General features: G+C 37.8%; 2 protein-coding genes across 2 annotated transcripts; both read left to right on the top strand.

The window, feature by feature from the left end:
* The first annotated feature begins 3,314 nt into the window (after positions 1 to 3,314).
* LOC116638893 (olfactory receptor 1002-like) lies at positions 3,315 to 4,258 on the top strand. The gene is given in 2 exon segments (XM_032415061.1): positions 3,315 to 3,510; positions 3,513 to 4,258. Coding segments are annotated over 2 exon segments (942 nt in total).
* Positions 4,259 to 15,756: 11,498 nt separating this feature from the next.
* LOC116638889 (olfactory receptor 1009-like) lies at positions 15,757 to 16,699 on the top strand. Its single transcript, XM_032415055.1, is given in 3 exon segments — positions 15,757 to 16,483; positions 16,486 to 16,521; positions 16,524 to 16,699. Coding segments are annotated over 3 exon segments (939 nt in total).
* Positions 16,700 to 16,967: the final 268 nt, after the last annotated feature.

The following is a 16,967-nucleotide window of genomic DNA, read 5'->3' as shown; positions in this document are numbered from 1 at the left end:
ATCCAAGAGACTATTTTCAAACCCTTTGGCTACACTGATCCTACCATCCTGGTAACTCAGGGACCAATCATGGAATCCCTCCTGCTGCTGTGTATCCGGAATCACCTTCTGATTCTAATCTCTCTGAAACAAGGCTCTATTTTAGATTCTCAAACCTGCACAGTGCCAAAGGCTGGTGATATCATGCAGCAGTAGAGGACTCAAAACGGCCCCAAACTGGATTTCAGGGGTGCCTGGGTGGCTCAGTTGGTTGAGCGTCTGACTCTTATTTCAGTTCAGGTCAAGTCACAGTATTTTTCTCTTGAAATAACTTTAATATTTTCTCTATAGACCTGATCTCCTGAGCTTTTTTTTTTTTCTCCTTGAGGGATTTGTCTCCACAACAACCTTTAGAAAAACCTCTGCTGTGTATTGGGCAGATTGATCAATTAATGCCTTTTTGAAGTGTTATTGGAAGGCCCGGGTTTCAAGATGGTATCACTGTACTGTGTATCTTCCTAGACACCTGGAGAAGCTGAGAAGAATGACAAGTCTATCTTTCTAGGGTAATTGGTTTTTATAACAGGGAATGCTGCTTTCATAATTCATTATGACATAGACAGGCAATGGGTCTAGGGCATGTTTCTTCTGATAGGTGCATTAAGTGATTTCCTAAATTGCCTTTAGGAATTTAGAGAACAAAAAATGAGTTCAGATGCCTGGAAAAGCATCATCTCTAAGATTACCATGAAGAATAATTTGGTACGAGTCAAATGCTGAGTCTGTGTCTTTTGGTTTAAATGACTGAACTTGAATGTACATGTTGATTGAATTTTGTGTTTGGCATAGAGATAGTGAAATGTGCTGCAGGATTTATGGCTCATAGGTTGTTAGAATTAAGAGGACTTGGCTTCTCTGGCTTTTAATTTCTTCCCTTTCCCTATGTTGGATCTTATAAGTAGAAAACAAACCTCTGAATCTGCTGAGTTGAATTCCATGCTGCTCATGCCAAAAATCACATGCATAGATTATATTATGGTTCCTCTGTTTTAGAATCTTTGTCCTGGGTATGGCCAGGGCAAAATAATGTTATAGGCATTTCTATATTCAGGAACTATGGTCTTTGCACAGGATTTCAATTTGAACACAAAAGTTTTAAAAACATAATAATTATAAGTGATGTGTGTACTTACCTTTGTTTACAAAGGCAATTATTTGAGGTAATAGATGTGTATATTCTAGTTTCAGTTTTACAAAATTTTATGTCCTGAATTTGCAGCTCTCCATGTTCCTTGAGTAAATATCAAATACAAATATCAGTGACCTGGGATGAGTTTATATGTCTAGAGAATATTAAATTCTTGAACATCTCACTACGAAGGTATTATTTTTTTCTGATGAATCTTGGATTCCACCCCTCCAGGCCTTTTCTTTCCAAGCTCCATTGCCTCTGAGACCACAGGACATCAGCAGATTTCCATTTCATTACTTTCCTGTTAAGCAAAACCCTTTCCAAGCTTTCTTACCGGGGGAAAGTGTTTTTAGATTTCTGTCGATACTTCTCCTACTGCACAGCCCATTGATATTTTTGTGTGATTGCATTGTTGGGAATCATTATGATTATTTTAAGGTCCGTGTGCCTTGTGCCTCTCTCCCTCAATTTCCCATTTTTGGGGGGACCAATCCATACTTCACATTCCTCTCACTTCCCATTCATTCATCATTTTTTAAAAGTTTTCTTCTGAAATAATGATCCACAGGAAGCTTCAAAGATATGCAGAGAGGGTCACATACCCTTCACCCAGGATGGTACATCTTACTAACTACAGCACAACATCAAATCCAAGAAATTGATATTGGTGTGACAGTGTATACTGTCCTATACCATTTTACCATGCCTGTAGATTTGTTTAACCCTTGTGAACTCTTTCATTTCTACAAGGATCTCCCTGTGCTACCCTTTTATAGCCACACCTTCACCCTTCTCCCCACTTTTCTGAATCCCAGGCAAGCACTAACCTGTTCTCCATTTGTATGATTTTATCATTTGGAGAATGTTATATAAATGGAATCATAAAAGTTTTGAACTTTTGAGGTTGACTTTTTTCAACTCAGTGTAATGCTCTTGGGTGTATCCAAGCTGTTGCATGTATCATATTTTGATCTCTTTCCTACTAAATAGTTTTCCATGGTATGCATGTACCACAGTGTGTTTAACCATTTACATATTGTAGGACATTTTGGTTCTTTCAAATTTTTGAACTTCTATGAATAAAACTGTATACATTTTTTTTGTGGACATAGATACTCATTTCCCTGGGATAATTGCCCAGGGATACCCCTATAATTCTTAAAATATTTATATTTCTCTCTCAAGCACTTAATAACACTAGTTGGGCCACAACAGCTATTCAATATTTAAAAAGTGGTCTTTCCTTTGATGGCTTAAAAATATCAGTGGAGTCACTTGATTAATGAGAATATACACCATCAATATGGGGGATCACAGGTGTTTTGGAAAAAGAGTCATAGTGAGGATAGTGTTGAGGATGTGATCATGTCGTAAAGCTAACTTTTCTTGTCCTCACCTTGCCCTCCTCCTTGGACATCAAAATGTATCTGTTAGATAACTCCAGCAATTATAGCTATAGAATCTAAGGAGACTGAAGAAGTAGTTACATTGCCCAAACCAGTTTACCTTTAATCGGCAGTGAGAATGGGTATCATGTGGAATTCAGTGAATTCCCATAGCCTTTTTCAATCAAACATTTAAAAAAAATATCCTTGGTTCAAAGCTAAGTACTTTTAGAAATATAACCTAACATAATTAGAAGAGTTGCTTTAGATAATCCCCAATGTTCACCTGTAGGTTAAAAATCTATGATTCTAGGGCACTTGGGTGGCTCAGTTGGTTAAGCGACTGCCTTCAGCTCAGGTCATGATCCTGGAGTCCTGGGATCCAGTCCCACATCAGGCTCCCGGCTCAGTGGGGAGCCTCCTTCTCCCTCTGACCCTCTCCCCTCTCATGCTGTTTCTCTCTCTCTCAAATAAATAAATAAATAAAATCTTAAAAAAAATCTATGATTCTATTAAAAAATTCTGCTTCTGTGGAAGAAACTAAGTAGCCCTGTGAGGTTTAGTGACTTAATCTGCAAACAAATAGTTTGCAAATAGATTGCTTGACCAAGAGATGTAGAATTCAAGAGAGTTGAGGGTAATGATATCCTTTTTTAACTGAAAAAAATAGAAGTTAAATTCATTTTTAAAAATAATTTAATTACAAGTTGATTGCAAAGAAAAATCTTTCTCTTTCTCATTACAGATTAAATCAGAGAATGGATTATAGAAATCAGACTTCGGTGACTGAGTTTTTTTTCATGGGCTTAACAAATCACTTCCAGTACCAAGTTGTTCTCTTTGTGATATTTCTCTTGGTTTATTTTGTCACTCTTCTGGGAAACATGGGGATGATCACCCTCATTTGGGTGGATCCCCGACTCCACACTCCCACGTACTTTTTTCTCAGCCACTTGTCTTTGTGGATATATGCTCCTCTTCTGTCATTGGTCCTAAGATGTTGACTGATACCTTTGTGGAGAAAAAAGTAATCTCTTTCTTGGGTTGTGCTGCCCAGTTATGGTGTTTTGTTCAGCTTGTAGTGACTGAATGTTTCCTCCTGGCCTCTATGGCATATGACTGGTATATGGCCCTCTGTAAGCCCTTGTTGTATACTCTCATTATGTCTCAGCGCATCTGTGTGCAGCTGGTATTAGGGCCTTATGCCATAGGTCTTATGACTGCCATGACCCACACGACACTTGCCTTTCATCTGCCTTACTGTGGCCCCCAAATCATCAATCACTTCTTCTGTGACGTTCTTCCTGTTTCGTCCCTGGCATGTGCAGACACCTATGTCAATCAGATTGTACTTTTCATCTCGGCTGGAGGTGTAAGAGTGGTCAGTGGTGTGACCATCCTGGTTTCCTACATTTACATCATCATCGCTATCCTGAGGATCCACTCTGCTGAGGGGAGGCACAAAGCCTTCTCCACCTGCTCTTCACACCTGGCAGCTGTCTCCATCCTGTATGGGACACTCTTCTTTATCTATGTATGCCCTAGTTCTAGTTTCTCCCTGGTCATCAATAAGGTGGTTTCCGTGTTCTACACAGCTGTGATTCCCATGTTGAACCCCCTTATCTACAGCCTGAGAAACAGGGAGGTCAAGGATTCATTCAGAAGGACATTTGAGAAGAAGCAGTTTCTAATGAGTAAGTAAACTAGATTCCATTTGTACTACAGATTGAGAGGAGATATTTACACAAGATGCAAGAACATGGGCTGAGCGATGGGAGTGCAAATTTTATGTTCAGATTCATTTTTTATTATGTTATGTCATTGAAAAGTCACACAAAGTCTCTAGGTTATAATTTTCTAATTTGCCATTTACCAGGAAGGAGTTTTAAATCATTAAGCTGAGATGAGAGGATTATTGAGCCTTAGTGCTTTGAAAATATTTTCAAGGATTGTGAGTAGAATATGAGAGGTTCTTTGTTAAATCCTGAATAAATGTTAGAATCATCATCAGTGACTTGACAGTACTTCTGTTTAGCTCACAAGGTGTTGAGATTCCTCAGTTGTCTGCAAGCTTGGCCTTGATTCTTTAAACATAAACCATTAACAAATGTATTATGGAAAAAAGGTAAAAACTTCAACTTATAAGATATATAGGTCCTGGGAGTGTAATGTAAACATGGTGACTCTAGTTAATAATTCTGTCCTGTACATTTTTAAGTTGCTAAGAGAGCAGATCTTAAAAGTTCTCTTCACTAGAAAAAAATGTATAATGACATAAGGTGACTTATGTTAACCAAAATTATTGTGGTAGTCATTTGGTAATATATATGTATATGAAACCAGTATGTTATACACCTTGGTCTAACACAATGTGATATGTGAATTATATATCAAGAAAATGGAAAAAAGTGAATTATTCAGGAAGTATGTAACTATATAGTGCTCTGAAATACTACCTTCGTGTTTGGAGTAGACATTTTACAAAGGCCTTGTACATCGCCAATGCTCCTCTCATAGTACTAACTGTTGAGATTTTGCCACTCTAGTTACATGAGTCGTGCACGTGAAAGGCAGAATGCAGTTCAGTTTTTTAATAAAGTGTTTATTGTTACGGTGATTTACTGAATTTTGTGTCATAGGCAGAATGCGATTTTATTTTTGCAGATGTTCAGTCTGGCACACGTGAAGAATCAATGTATTTCCCATGACCACATAACTTGGGTCACACTTTTATTTTCTCCAGGACCAATATTCTTTCAACCATACTTCTGTGTTTTATGTCCTGGAACTTAGTAACAAGTCTAAGAAATGAGGGGATCAACCATATTTTTGTGCAACTCTAAGACTCAGTGAGAGCCACACCGTCTCTTCTCTTGAAGGCCTTTCTTTACAGGATGTAAATCATCTGTAAGGCCCTAGAATGTGCTTGTCTTGCTTGTTTTTCACCAAGCTTTCTGCCAGTTTCTGTGACTGTGTTGAGTAATGATGTGAATCAAGATGCTATTTAATTAAGAGTCTAAGAATGGGAGTCAAAGAATGTTAGAATCAATAATTAAACAGTTTTTTATATAGGCCTCTTATGCGCCTGACACTTTACTGGTTATTATTCATATTGAGAAGAAAAGTCCTTCTGGAGTTTTCAGGCTAGTGTAAAGGAAAGACAAAGAAACAAGAAGATTGAAAAATATTTACATATACATGGTGATTTCTTTGACAAACATAAGATAATCAAGGAAAGAAGAGGCAGTATATTTTAGGAAGGGTAATTTAAAAAAAAGCCTCTTTAGGGATTGGCAAAGTTGAAAAAATTCTTTTTATAGTATGGCTTTTCATGGAATCTAGAGGTCACTATTTGGATCATCAAAGGAGAAAGTGCCCCCTTCCCCATATAGTAACAGACGCTTCTGGGTATTCTAGCACCGAGTTGGGTGCGTGTGTTTGGGGGGGGGCCTAGAGCTTGCAAGCTAATTGATTTTGATCTTCAGAATACTTTTATTCATTCCTTTAGATGATGTAAGTTTTGGGAATGGGCAAGGTTGAAAGTAGGAGGGCACATGATATGTTTTATTGGGAGAAGGGATTTATTATATGCCATGTAAACGCTGATAAAAATGATCACTTTCGAGAATAGATTAAAGTACTTGTTATCTTTCACCAGGTGACTCTCTGCTGCAGAAATTCGTAAGATCTTCCAGCGCTTTTTGCTGGATTAATTGTGGTCTATTTCCTACTCACTCCAGGCCTCTGTGTGCCATGAAAACAGGACCATACAAAGAGCTGAGCTGATTGTCTCAGTAGCCTTAAGCAGTGCAGTCTGAACTTGTTTTGAGGGAGGGGGCAGCACACTGTTCAAGCCACACTCCTCTTCAGTGATGTGTGCACCATCCAGAGGCTTCCTTCATGGGACTTTTTCAGTCATTCTTGGGGTCTTATGTGGCCTTTCCATTTTCTGTTTCCTCATCCTGGCAGTGTTGCCAGTCAATCCTTACCTCATCTGAGTCTCTCCTCAAATGTGATTCCATCCGAGAGGCCCTCTGGGCCTCTTTACCTCAAATAATTCTCTGCTCCTCCCATATCTCAACTATTTACCTTTTTTTCTTTATTATTTTTCAAACATGCTCTTGTAGTTGCTTTCTACTGCAGCATAAGAAATTGCCACAAAGCCAGTAAGTTATAACCACACAAATTTACTGCCTCACAGTTTCCCTGGGTCTTGGGTCCAGGTCCATCATAGCCTGATTCTCTTCTCAGGGTCTCACAAGGCTGAAACGAACCTGTTGCTAGGGCTCAGCTCCCTCCTACAGGCTCCGGGGAAGACTCACTTCCAAGATCACTGGTGTGTTTGAGAATATTCAATTCCTTGTTGCAGGGCTGTGTGCCTATTCCCCAGTGGCGGTCAGCCAGGGGCCTCTCAGCTCCTCGGTGTTGCTCACCTGCCTTCTGTTGTGGCCCTTCCAGCTTTGCACCAGCAGTTTCTTCTCTAGATCTCCACACATTTCCAACCTCTCTGACTCTTCTGCTCTGTGCTGGAGAAATCTTGGGACCCACCCATTCATCCAGGGTCATGTCTCTTGGAAGGTTAACTGTGCCATATAATATAACATAATCATATGAGTGGTACTTCATCATATTCAGAGATTCCTGGGATTAGGGCAAAGATTAGAGATCTTTACAGGACCATTTTAGGAATTCTGCCACCCACACTGATGCTCACAGAATAAACATCTACACTAAAGAACAGTAGTCTGTGAAGGGGAAGAACTGACGTTCGAGGTTGTCCTTGTTAATTTGTGCGTGTGTGTTTTCTTTGCTGGATCTGCAGTTCTGATTTTTTTTCTGTTTGTTTCTATGCTAACATAATTTTTAAAGCAGTTATTAGTGTAGAATTTTTATTCTCTAATAGTAATGCTATTTTATACATTTGGTGAGGATCTGCTATATCATAGACACTGTACTACGTGTTTTTGAAAACATCTTACTGAATATTTCAGTTCCCTTTGGTGATATGAGTTATTTGATCCACTTTACAGTTGAAGAATCTGGGGCTTTGGAGAGCCTGAGTCACATGCATCCCCTCAGGCATCTTCTAAATGAAGGAGGTACTTCTTGACCCCACTCTGAGCCCTCTCAGCTCCAGGCTTTTCATGCAGCCTTGGTAAGGGCATTATTGGGACAGGACTTATTCTCTTTTTGCACCAGTATTTCTCTGGGTTCACATTTGCTTATTCCAGACAAAAAATGAGGACAATTTGATGTCGACAGTTATCATTTAAGATGATCATTCTGATAAGATTTGTAAAATGATGTAACTAAAAAGAACTTGATGTAAAGCTTCCAAAGGTAATCACTTCTCTTTGATCATGGAGTGTACTTTGGAAAATACAGTATTTCCGTTGATTCTGATGAACACTTTCATTTCAGCATATTTTCGTTTTGAAATCAGGATTTCAAGTTATTCTTTGAGTAAATTGGTTTGACTATAAGGTTCTTCCTGTGTAACCAGCATCCTCATTTTGTCAAAAACTCAGAAAATAGAGACATATGTTTAGTAGGACTTTTGATAATGCCAGTTCAATCCAGGAAGATATGAACCTTCACTTACTAGAGTGTTTATTAGTGAGGGACGTAAGGCATAAGCAAAGAATGATACACGGTGGCATTTCTAAGTTACAGAAGAAAGGCAAATGCTACTGTTGAAGTTCAAAGAGAGTGATTATTTTTGTCTGTAAGGTATCAGGGAAGGCTTCCTGGATGAGGTTATAATTTAGCCATACCTTGCAGAACAGATGGAATTTTGACTTCCAATGTTTCAGTAAGTGAGAAGGGAAAGTCAGAAGGGTTGTAAGGAAGGAGGGACATATGGGTCTGTGTGGGAACAGCAAATCAGCCAAGTGTGCTTGAATCTTATAATGTTCCCATGGTGTGAAAGGAAGCTGTCAATGTAGGTCCTGCAGGACTGAAGAAGTAATGTTAAAGTGAATCCAGACTTAAATCTTCCCAAGATATTGCCGTGATTCTGAAGTTTATATGGAATGCAAAGGATCGAAAATATCCCAGTTAATCTTGAAGAAGACAAGTCAGGTGGGATGTCTTCCTCTACTGAATATAGACTTACAAAACTATAGAAATTAAGATAGGATTGGGACATCTGGGTGGCTCAGTCAGTTAAGCATCTGACTCTTGATTTCAGATCAGGTCATGATCTTAGGGTCATGAGATCGAGCTCTGCATTGGGTTCCATGTTGAGAGTGGAGCCTGCTTAAGATTTTCTCTCTCCTTCTCCCTTGGCTCCTCCCCCCTTTTTTTTTCTAAAAAAAAAAAGTCAAGATCAAGAATAGACTAATAGTCCAGTGGGACAGAATAGAGTGTTCAGGTGTATTAATGAATGCATGCTAATATCTTTATTATTAAGGAATATACAGACCTAATACATGGACACTTCATTTATGACAAGGGTGACACAGCAGGGTAGTGGGGAAAGAAAGGATTGAAAAAAAAAATTGCGTTGGATCCATTGGATGTCTGAATGGGAAAAAAAGTGGAATTTTATTCCCATCTCACAATACACATTAAGATTAATTCCAGATGATTTGGAGATTGAAATGTGAAAGGCAAGGAATTAAGGCATCTAGAAGATAATATTGGAGAATACCTTTATGACATATGATAGGAAATTTTAAAAAAGTAGTCTACAAAAATATTAAATATCAAGAAAAATATTGATTCCCTGAACTACACTAAAATAAAAACTTAGGTTTACCCTTAAGAGTGTAAACATGGAAGCCACAGAAGGAGAAAGTGTATTTACAAGGCATATAAATGACATATTTGGAGTATATGAATAACTATTATAATTTTTAAGGAAAGACAGGCAATCCTGTGACAAAATGTGGGTAAGACACTTCAACAGCCAATTCATGAAAGTGGTTATGGAAATGGCCTATAAATACTGCAAAATTTCTCAATTTCCCTAGAAATGGCAGCTAAAGGCACAATGAAATACCACTATACACTTACCAAAATGGCTAAAATGACAAACAATGACTCTCGTACAGTGCTTACAGAGGTGTGAGTGATGGGTTTGGGACAACTTCCTAAATTCTTAGTCAATATGAAAATATCTGTACCCCATAACAAAGAAATTTTGCTCCCAGGTATATTCCCAAGAGAAATACATGATCATGAACACCAAAGCACATGGTGTTCATTGGATGCTCAGTAGAGAAAAAAATCACCGAAGTTAAAACGGGGCAAATGCTCAACAACAAAGTAATTGATAAATCATTTGTGGAATATTAATATAATTGAGCGCTAGCATCAATAAAATACATGAACTAGAGATTTATTCAACAAAAGATGAATTTCACAAACATGATGGTGGAGATGTTGTAGTTCCTGACTTGGGTGGTGGTGTACATGCATGTGCTCACAATGCAATAATGCAGTGGTACACTTAAGATTTTTGCACTTTTCTGTGCGTTATTCATCAATAAAAGCTGAAAAAAATGTGGTATCAGGCTTGAATTTGTCAGTGAAACCTCTCTCAATTTCTCATAAAAAAAACCCTGTGTGAATATGATGGAGATTCTTTACACATTCTCATTCTCAGTGATTTTTCTATGAGTATTAGAAATGGAAGTTGAATGATCACAATGCTAATTAAGGTATCCTGGTAGCCAATCCTCTGCTGTAATGATCTGTAAATAACAGTTGCTGAGATTTTGTGGTGCTTCTCATGAGGAAAACTCAACAGTTGTTACGACATGGCACTAAAGTTTACTCTTTAAATATTTTCTTGTTTAAGAAGGAGATAAGAAATAAAGAGTTTACTCAGTCAAGCACAGAAAACAAGTAAGATGATCCCAGTGGATTTTTTTAGAGTTTAAAGATAGTAATAACATTTTAATTCCCTCTTACCAAATTCCCATGGTATGGCATGCTTTGGTACCTAAGTTCTCCCAGAACAAAGGAATGATGTAACTACTTCTGGAAACTTAGATCCAAGTGAAAAGACAATGTGTTTTGGAGTGGAATCTTACCAGTTCCTCAGGAAGAAAACTAAGAATAAAACCAAGTGATTCTAAGAAAGTCTGACCTCTTCTCTGTACGGAGGCACAGATGATGGTGGGCAGAAGGAGTACATGCTGAAAAAGAGTACAGTTTATACTCCGTTTTAATTTTAATTCTTGGAAGAGGAAACAACTCATTGGAGCGTAAGTTTAAAGCATTTTAAAAAATCCATTTCAGTCCCTGCATTTACTCTTCAAGAAGTTCAAAATAAATGGGTTTATGGGTAAATGAAAATGACTGACATCTAAAATGTGTTTTTTTGGTACATAGAGAAATATTCACTGTCAGACCATAATTGGTTGGAATGTAACAAATGCAGCAAATCTAATATGAAGTAATGTGGAATTCTGTAAGATGAACAAAGAGGTTATAGTCAAGTGAAACCCTCTTCAAGTTCGGTGACTGCCTGGAGCAGGAGAGAGGTCGGGCCACCCTCTCCAGGAGGGGCGCCATCCGCATGGAATTTTGCCCGCATTATGAGCATCTCACTCAAAGCCTGGGGTACAAAGGAGGGAATTCTAAATGAGAGCGCAACTGCAGATGTTTGAGAGCCCTTGTGCTTGAGCAAACTTTGACTCTACACGGGATTTCCCTGGGGCCTCATTGCTCTGTCATCAACAGCCCTTCACTGATAAATTCACATACGCGTATTGCTTGATTCTGTATCCCTCAAAGAGCATGCAGAACTGGGTTGAGACTTGGAGAGATCGAAGGTCCCCTCTTGGGAGAATGACATCTTTAAAAGGATGGAGACTGTATTCAGATGGGGCAGTGTCTTAATCTCTGATGACTCTTATGAGATACTAAGTCTGGCACTTCAGGCACCATCTTCCACACTTCATAGCCTTGATTGCCTGTTCTTTAAAATGGGGTAACAACATGTTTCTTACCTAGGTTTGGGTGGAAATCAAATGGGGTGACGTTTGCAAAGCACCTGGGGCACAGTCTAAGTCTTGAATCCTCTACAAGTGCTTATTGCCCCTCCATATTCATTGTAACCTTAAAGGTATTGTATCATGCAGCCAATCATTGCTTAGAACTGTGGGTGGAAAGTGATTGTGTATTTGCCACCAGCTCTGTGATCCTGGGTCAGACATCCTGGAGCCTCAGTTTTCTTATTTATAAAGGATGAGGTTGGGGCTAGAGTTCTCTCTGCTTCTTAGAATTTTAGAAATCTTGAACTCCAAATGCATAGCTTGCAGTTGTTTCTCGCTTTCTACCTCCGAGGCTTTGCACATTTCTTTCTTTCCTGTTGTTCTTCTCCCACTTGATTGTAGCTAATTTGTCTTCTTTTTCTTTTTAAATGTTGAAATAAATTTCATATAAAAATAAATACAATTAAATAATAAACAATAGGTAAATAAAAGCAATTAGGGAATTGTTTTAGATTTTTTTTTTTGGTTTTGTTTTAGAATTTTTTTCAAAGATTTTATTTATTTATTTGAGAGAGAGAGAGAGTGCAAGCAGGAGGAGGGGCAGAGGGACAAGGAGACCCCGCACTGAGTGAGGCATCCAATGTGGGGCTTGAACCAAGGACTCTGAAAGCATGACCTGAACTGAAACCAAGAGTCGGAAGCTTAACCTACTGAGCCACCCAGGCGCCCCTAGATTCTTTTTAATTACAAAGGTAATGCATGTGCATTTTCTCCTTGTATTAAATCTTAAAATTGTGGATAAATATAGAGACCCCTTTGATTCCCTACCTACATACTAGTTCACTGTCCCTCTGTTTTCAGAGGTAATGAGTACTGCTTTGGTACCTTATCTGTCCAGATACTTATTTTATTTACACACACACACACACACACACTTAAATAATTAAAATTAAAGAAAACACTGAAAATGTTCCTACTATCATTCTGTACACATCATTCTATGACTTGCTTCTCCCTCACATATTTTGGAAAAATAGCCATGTTTCTACTACTTAATTTTAATTTTTTAATTCCAGTATAATTAACATACAGTGTTATATTAGTTTCAGGTGTACAATAGAGTAATTCAGCAATTCTGTACATTACTCAGTGCTCATCACTATACATGTTCTCTTCATCCCCTTCACCCATTTCACCCATGCCCCCACCCACCTCCCCTCTGGTAATCTGTTGCTTAATTTTTAAATGTTTCTACAGTAGTTCACAAAATGACTATACCAAGGTTTATTGCTGTTAATGCCTTCTGGAGAATATTTATGTGGATTCCAGTTTTTTATCACTTGAAGGAACACTGAAGCAGATATCATTGTTTTTCCAGTCTGTGTTTCCTCAGGGAAGATACTAAGTAATGGAATTTCTGAGTCATCAAGTATGCACTTAAAAAAAAAAAAAATGAAGATACAGTAAAACACTGCCATCCAGAAAGCCATGGCCCTGTTGCAACCACTGATCTCCTGTGACCACCCTATTGTCTCCTGGCTCTGTCAGTATTTTATATTTCTCATTTCTGGATATCTTGTCAATTTGATGGGTGAAAATAGTATATAATTGTTGTTTCAATTTGGTTTCTGTGATGATTTGGGATATGAAACATCCTTTCATATTTGTTGGGACTTTGAGCATCTGTGGTGGGCCAGTTTGCATCTTCTACCCAGGGTGTCACAATGAGTATTTTAGTGGATAATTTGTGGCAGTTCTTTGTGTGATCTGATTTTAATCCTTTGTGACATATGCGTCAGTATTTTTTCCATCTGCGTGTCTTATTTTTACTTGGAGTGTATTTGGCATCCATCTACTTAAAATTATGATGTAGTAAAATGTTTCCCCATTTTCTTCAGGTGATTTTTATGTTCTGTTTTAGAAGACCAACCCTACAACACATCATAATACTATTCTTTGGTGTTTTCATGTTACATGTTTATAGTTAGAATTTTTCTTTTTAGTTTAGTGGTGTGGGGTAGAATTTTAATATTACCTATTTTTTCAAATGGTCATCCAAATATTGTAACACTTTTGTAGGGGTAATTAATCTTTACTTTTCTGATTCAATTTATTCATACTAAATTGATATCCATGCCTAGGTCTGCCTATGGTTTTTCTAGTTTTTCTGTCTCCTGTTCATCTCCCACCTATTCTAGTAACAACACCTTATTGGTGTAAGTATGATGGCTTTATTTATTTGTTGATATCCAGAATACTACATCCCTTTTCTTTGTTTTTCTTTTTTGAAATTGTCTTTGCTATTTTTGAATATTTTTCTCTTCCATGAATTTAAAAATCAGATTGTCTTATTAAAAATTGTATTTTCATTTAATTTTTCCAATTGGTTAGAATTGCATTAATTTGCCACACAGTGTGGTGGGTGTTCTTTAAATCAGTCTTAAACATCCAGGAGCAAGTTTGTAGCCTGACCCAATCAGCTTTTGACCCATTGCAATGAGGGAGACCATACACCCTACGAACCATGGCTGTTTCGTTGAACAAAGAAAAATTAGAATTATTATAGGTTTTTGAGAAGTGGGACAGTTAGGTAAAATTTAAATCAAGAACAATTCTGATGAGCTCAAAACAAAGCCGGGCTGTGTAAAGGGACCAACATCACAACATCAGAATAGGTCTAAACCAAACAGGTAGCTCATGGTCCTGTTTCCTTGAAAATTACAAAGGTAAGATAGATGTAGAGAGTTGTATCCAGACATCCCTCACGTGGAGTTTTGTACCTGTGTTGGGAATCGAGACTGTTGCTCTGTCAGATATTCCAGACCAGAGTGGGATGTTTCATCTTGCTGATACAATTTCAAACAAAAATTTTAGATAGCCTGTAATTTTAGAAAATAAAGTTTCTGAGACTCTGGACTCTGGGAAGCAAACTAAGGGTTACAGAAGGGAAGGGGGATGGGGGAGGGGGTAACAGGGTGATGGGTATTAAGGAGGCATGTGTTGTGATGAGCACTGGGTGTTATATAAAACTAATGAATCACTAAACACTACATCAAAAACTAATGATGTACTATATGTTGGCTAATTGAACATAATAATTAAAAAAAATAAAGTGTCTCATTGAGTAATAAAGCATTTGTCACCCCCCCCAATGTTGTTAAGACACTTTATAGCTGTAGCATATCTGTGGGAGAAATACTGTTTCCTGTTCACTTCACAATTGATTTATCTGTGTCTGTTATTCCAACCTGAAAAATGGCCATGCAGATTCTCACTCTCCCTGTTAGAGCTAAGTTTTGCTTTCTCAGGAAGAAAGGAATCTTAATAAATACATAAAAAAACATGAAATGTATTTTTCACTGATTTAGGCATTTCTTCCCTTGCACAGTAAAATTCTATAATTTGTATTTTTCTTCATACAAATCTTGAACATTCCTCGTTAGGCTTATTTATAGCTATTTTATCAATTTGAGTCAATGAATGTAAGTTTTCCATTATAATTCACAGATAATTATTATTGACTTTTTAATACTTATCTTCACTATGTTGAACTGTTTAATTTTTTCTAAAAAAGTTATCGTATTGGTTGGCTATTGTACAATTTTGCCTGCAAATAGTGACAGTATTTTCTTATCTCTGTTTTCTAGAATTCTTACATTGTCTTTCTTTGCTTATGGTTTAGTACTTCAGATGTGCTCTCCAGTATAACGTTAAATAGTACAAATTGTGAGAATATATAGTTTCTGGTTATAGTGTGAATGTTTTCAGTGCTTACCCTGCACACATATATTCTCTGGAAGTTTCAGGAATATTCTTTTTACTGAGTTAAATAGTTCCTTTTTGTTTCCAGTTTGGGAAGTTTTTCTCTGTTTCTTTTCCTTTTCCTTTCTTTCTTTCTTTCTTTCTTTTTTTTTTTTGAGAGCCACATTTTATCAAATTCTTTAAAGAATTTTATTAAAATAATTATAGTGCATTTTCTTTTAATATGTAAATGTGGTGAGTAATTTTATAGGTTTTCAAATGGTGACCCAATTCTTAGTTCTGATTTTCTCTTTAAAACATTTAAGCCATATTGCTCTTAAGAACTTCACTATATTTGATTTGCTAGCATTTAATTAGTCTCTTTTTATATCGATGTTCCCAAATTGGACCTGTAGTTTCTTTTCTTGTGTGTTATGTTATGCTTTTAAATTATATAAAGTTGTATGCATTATCTATTTTCTGCTTTTCTCACTCTAGAAGACCAACACAAACAATGGCTGATGGAAACTATACAAGAATCACAGAGTTTATTTTCATAGGTTTAAAGTATCATCCTCAGATGCAAGTCTTCCTTTTCTTGCTCTTTCTACTTTTTTACCTTGTTACCGCGACAGGAAGCTTGGGTATGATTATTCTCATCCAGATGGATTCCCGCCTTCACACTCCCATGTACTTTTTTCTCAGGCACCTGTCCTTTGTGGACATCTGCTTTTTGTCAGTAGTGGGTCCCAAGATGCTCAGTGACTTCTTTGCTGAAAGGAAGGCCATCTCCTTCTTGGGCTGTGCTTTGCAGCAATGGTTCTTTGGGTTCTTTGTGGCCATTGAGTGTCTTCTGCTGGCGTCCATGGCCTATGACCACTATGTGGCGATCTGTAGCCCATCATTGTATTCCGTTACCATGTTGCAGAGCCTTTGCATACAGCTGGTGGTTGGACCCTATACTGTCGGGTTCCTGAGCACCATGACTCATACAACAGCTGCTTCCCGGCTTCCCTTTTGCTGCTCCAACATTATCAATCATTTCTTCTGTGACATGTCCCGCCTTCTTTCTCTGGTATGTGCTGACACCCGGATCAATAAATTGTTGGTTTTGATTGTGGCTGGAGCCGTCCTGGTTGTCAGTAGCCTGACCATTATAATCTCCTATTTTTACATCCTTACTGCCATCCTGAGGATCCGCTCTGCAGATGGGAGGCGCAAGGCCTTTTCCACCTGCTCCTCCCTCTCACGGCGGTGTCCATCTTATACGGGACTCTCTTCTTATCTATGTAAGGCCAAGTGCAATTTTTTCTCTGGGCGTCAATAAAGTGGTGTCGGTGTTCTACACCGTGGTGATCCCCATGTTGAGTCCTCTCATCCACAGCTTGAGAAATAAAGAAGTGAAAGCTGCCATGCGCAGAATGATCGTTAAGAGGAAGTTCTGCATCAGAAGCTAAATTCTGGTCTGGAATACAAAATAGATAAAACGAAAAGCTTCTAGACATGGTTAGTCTACCTGGTCGTCATCCGAAGATGCTAAGCAATGTGCAGAATTTGGAGTATGGCATCCTTGCCAACTATTTTTTTAAAGCTCCATTTCAATCATGTGCGTGTGGATGATAAAAATCCCCAGTCATCCAGAGTCAGAGCAGTTCTGCTTCCTCAAATAATTTCATTATTGGGCATAGGATAAAAACCTAATAAGTGTTGGATCATCTAGCTACT

Source organism: Phoca vitulina, unplaced genomic scaffold (genome assembly GCF_004348235.1).
Source record: "Phoca vitulina isolate PV1807 unplaced genomic scaffold, GSC_HSeal_1.0 scaffold16, whole genome shotgun sequence".
Taxonomy (NCBI): domain Eukaryota; kingdom Metazoa; phylum Chordata; class Mammalia; order Carnivora; family Phocidae; genus Phoca; species Phoca vitulina.
This window is presented reverse-complemented; position numbering and strand designations above follow the sequence as displayed.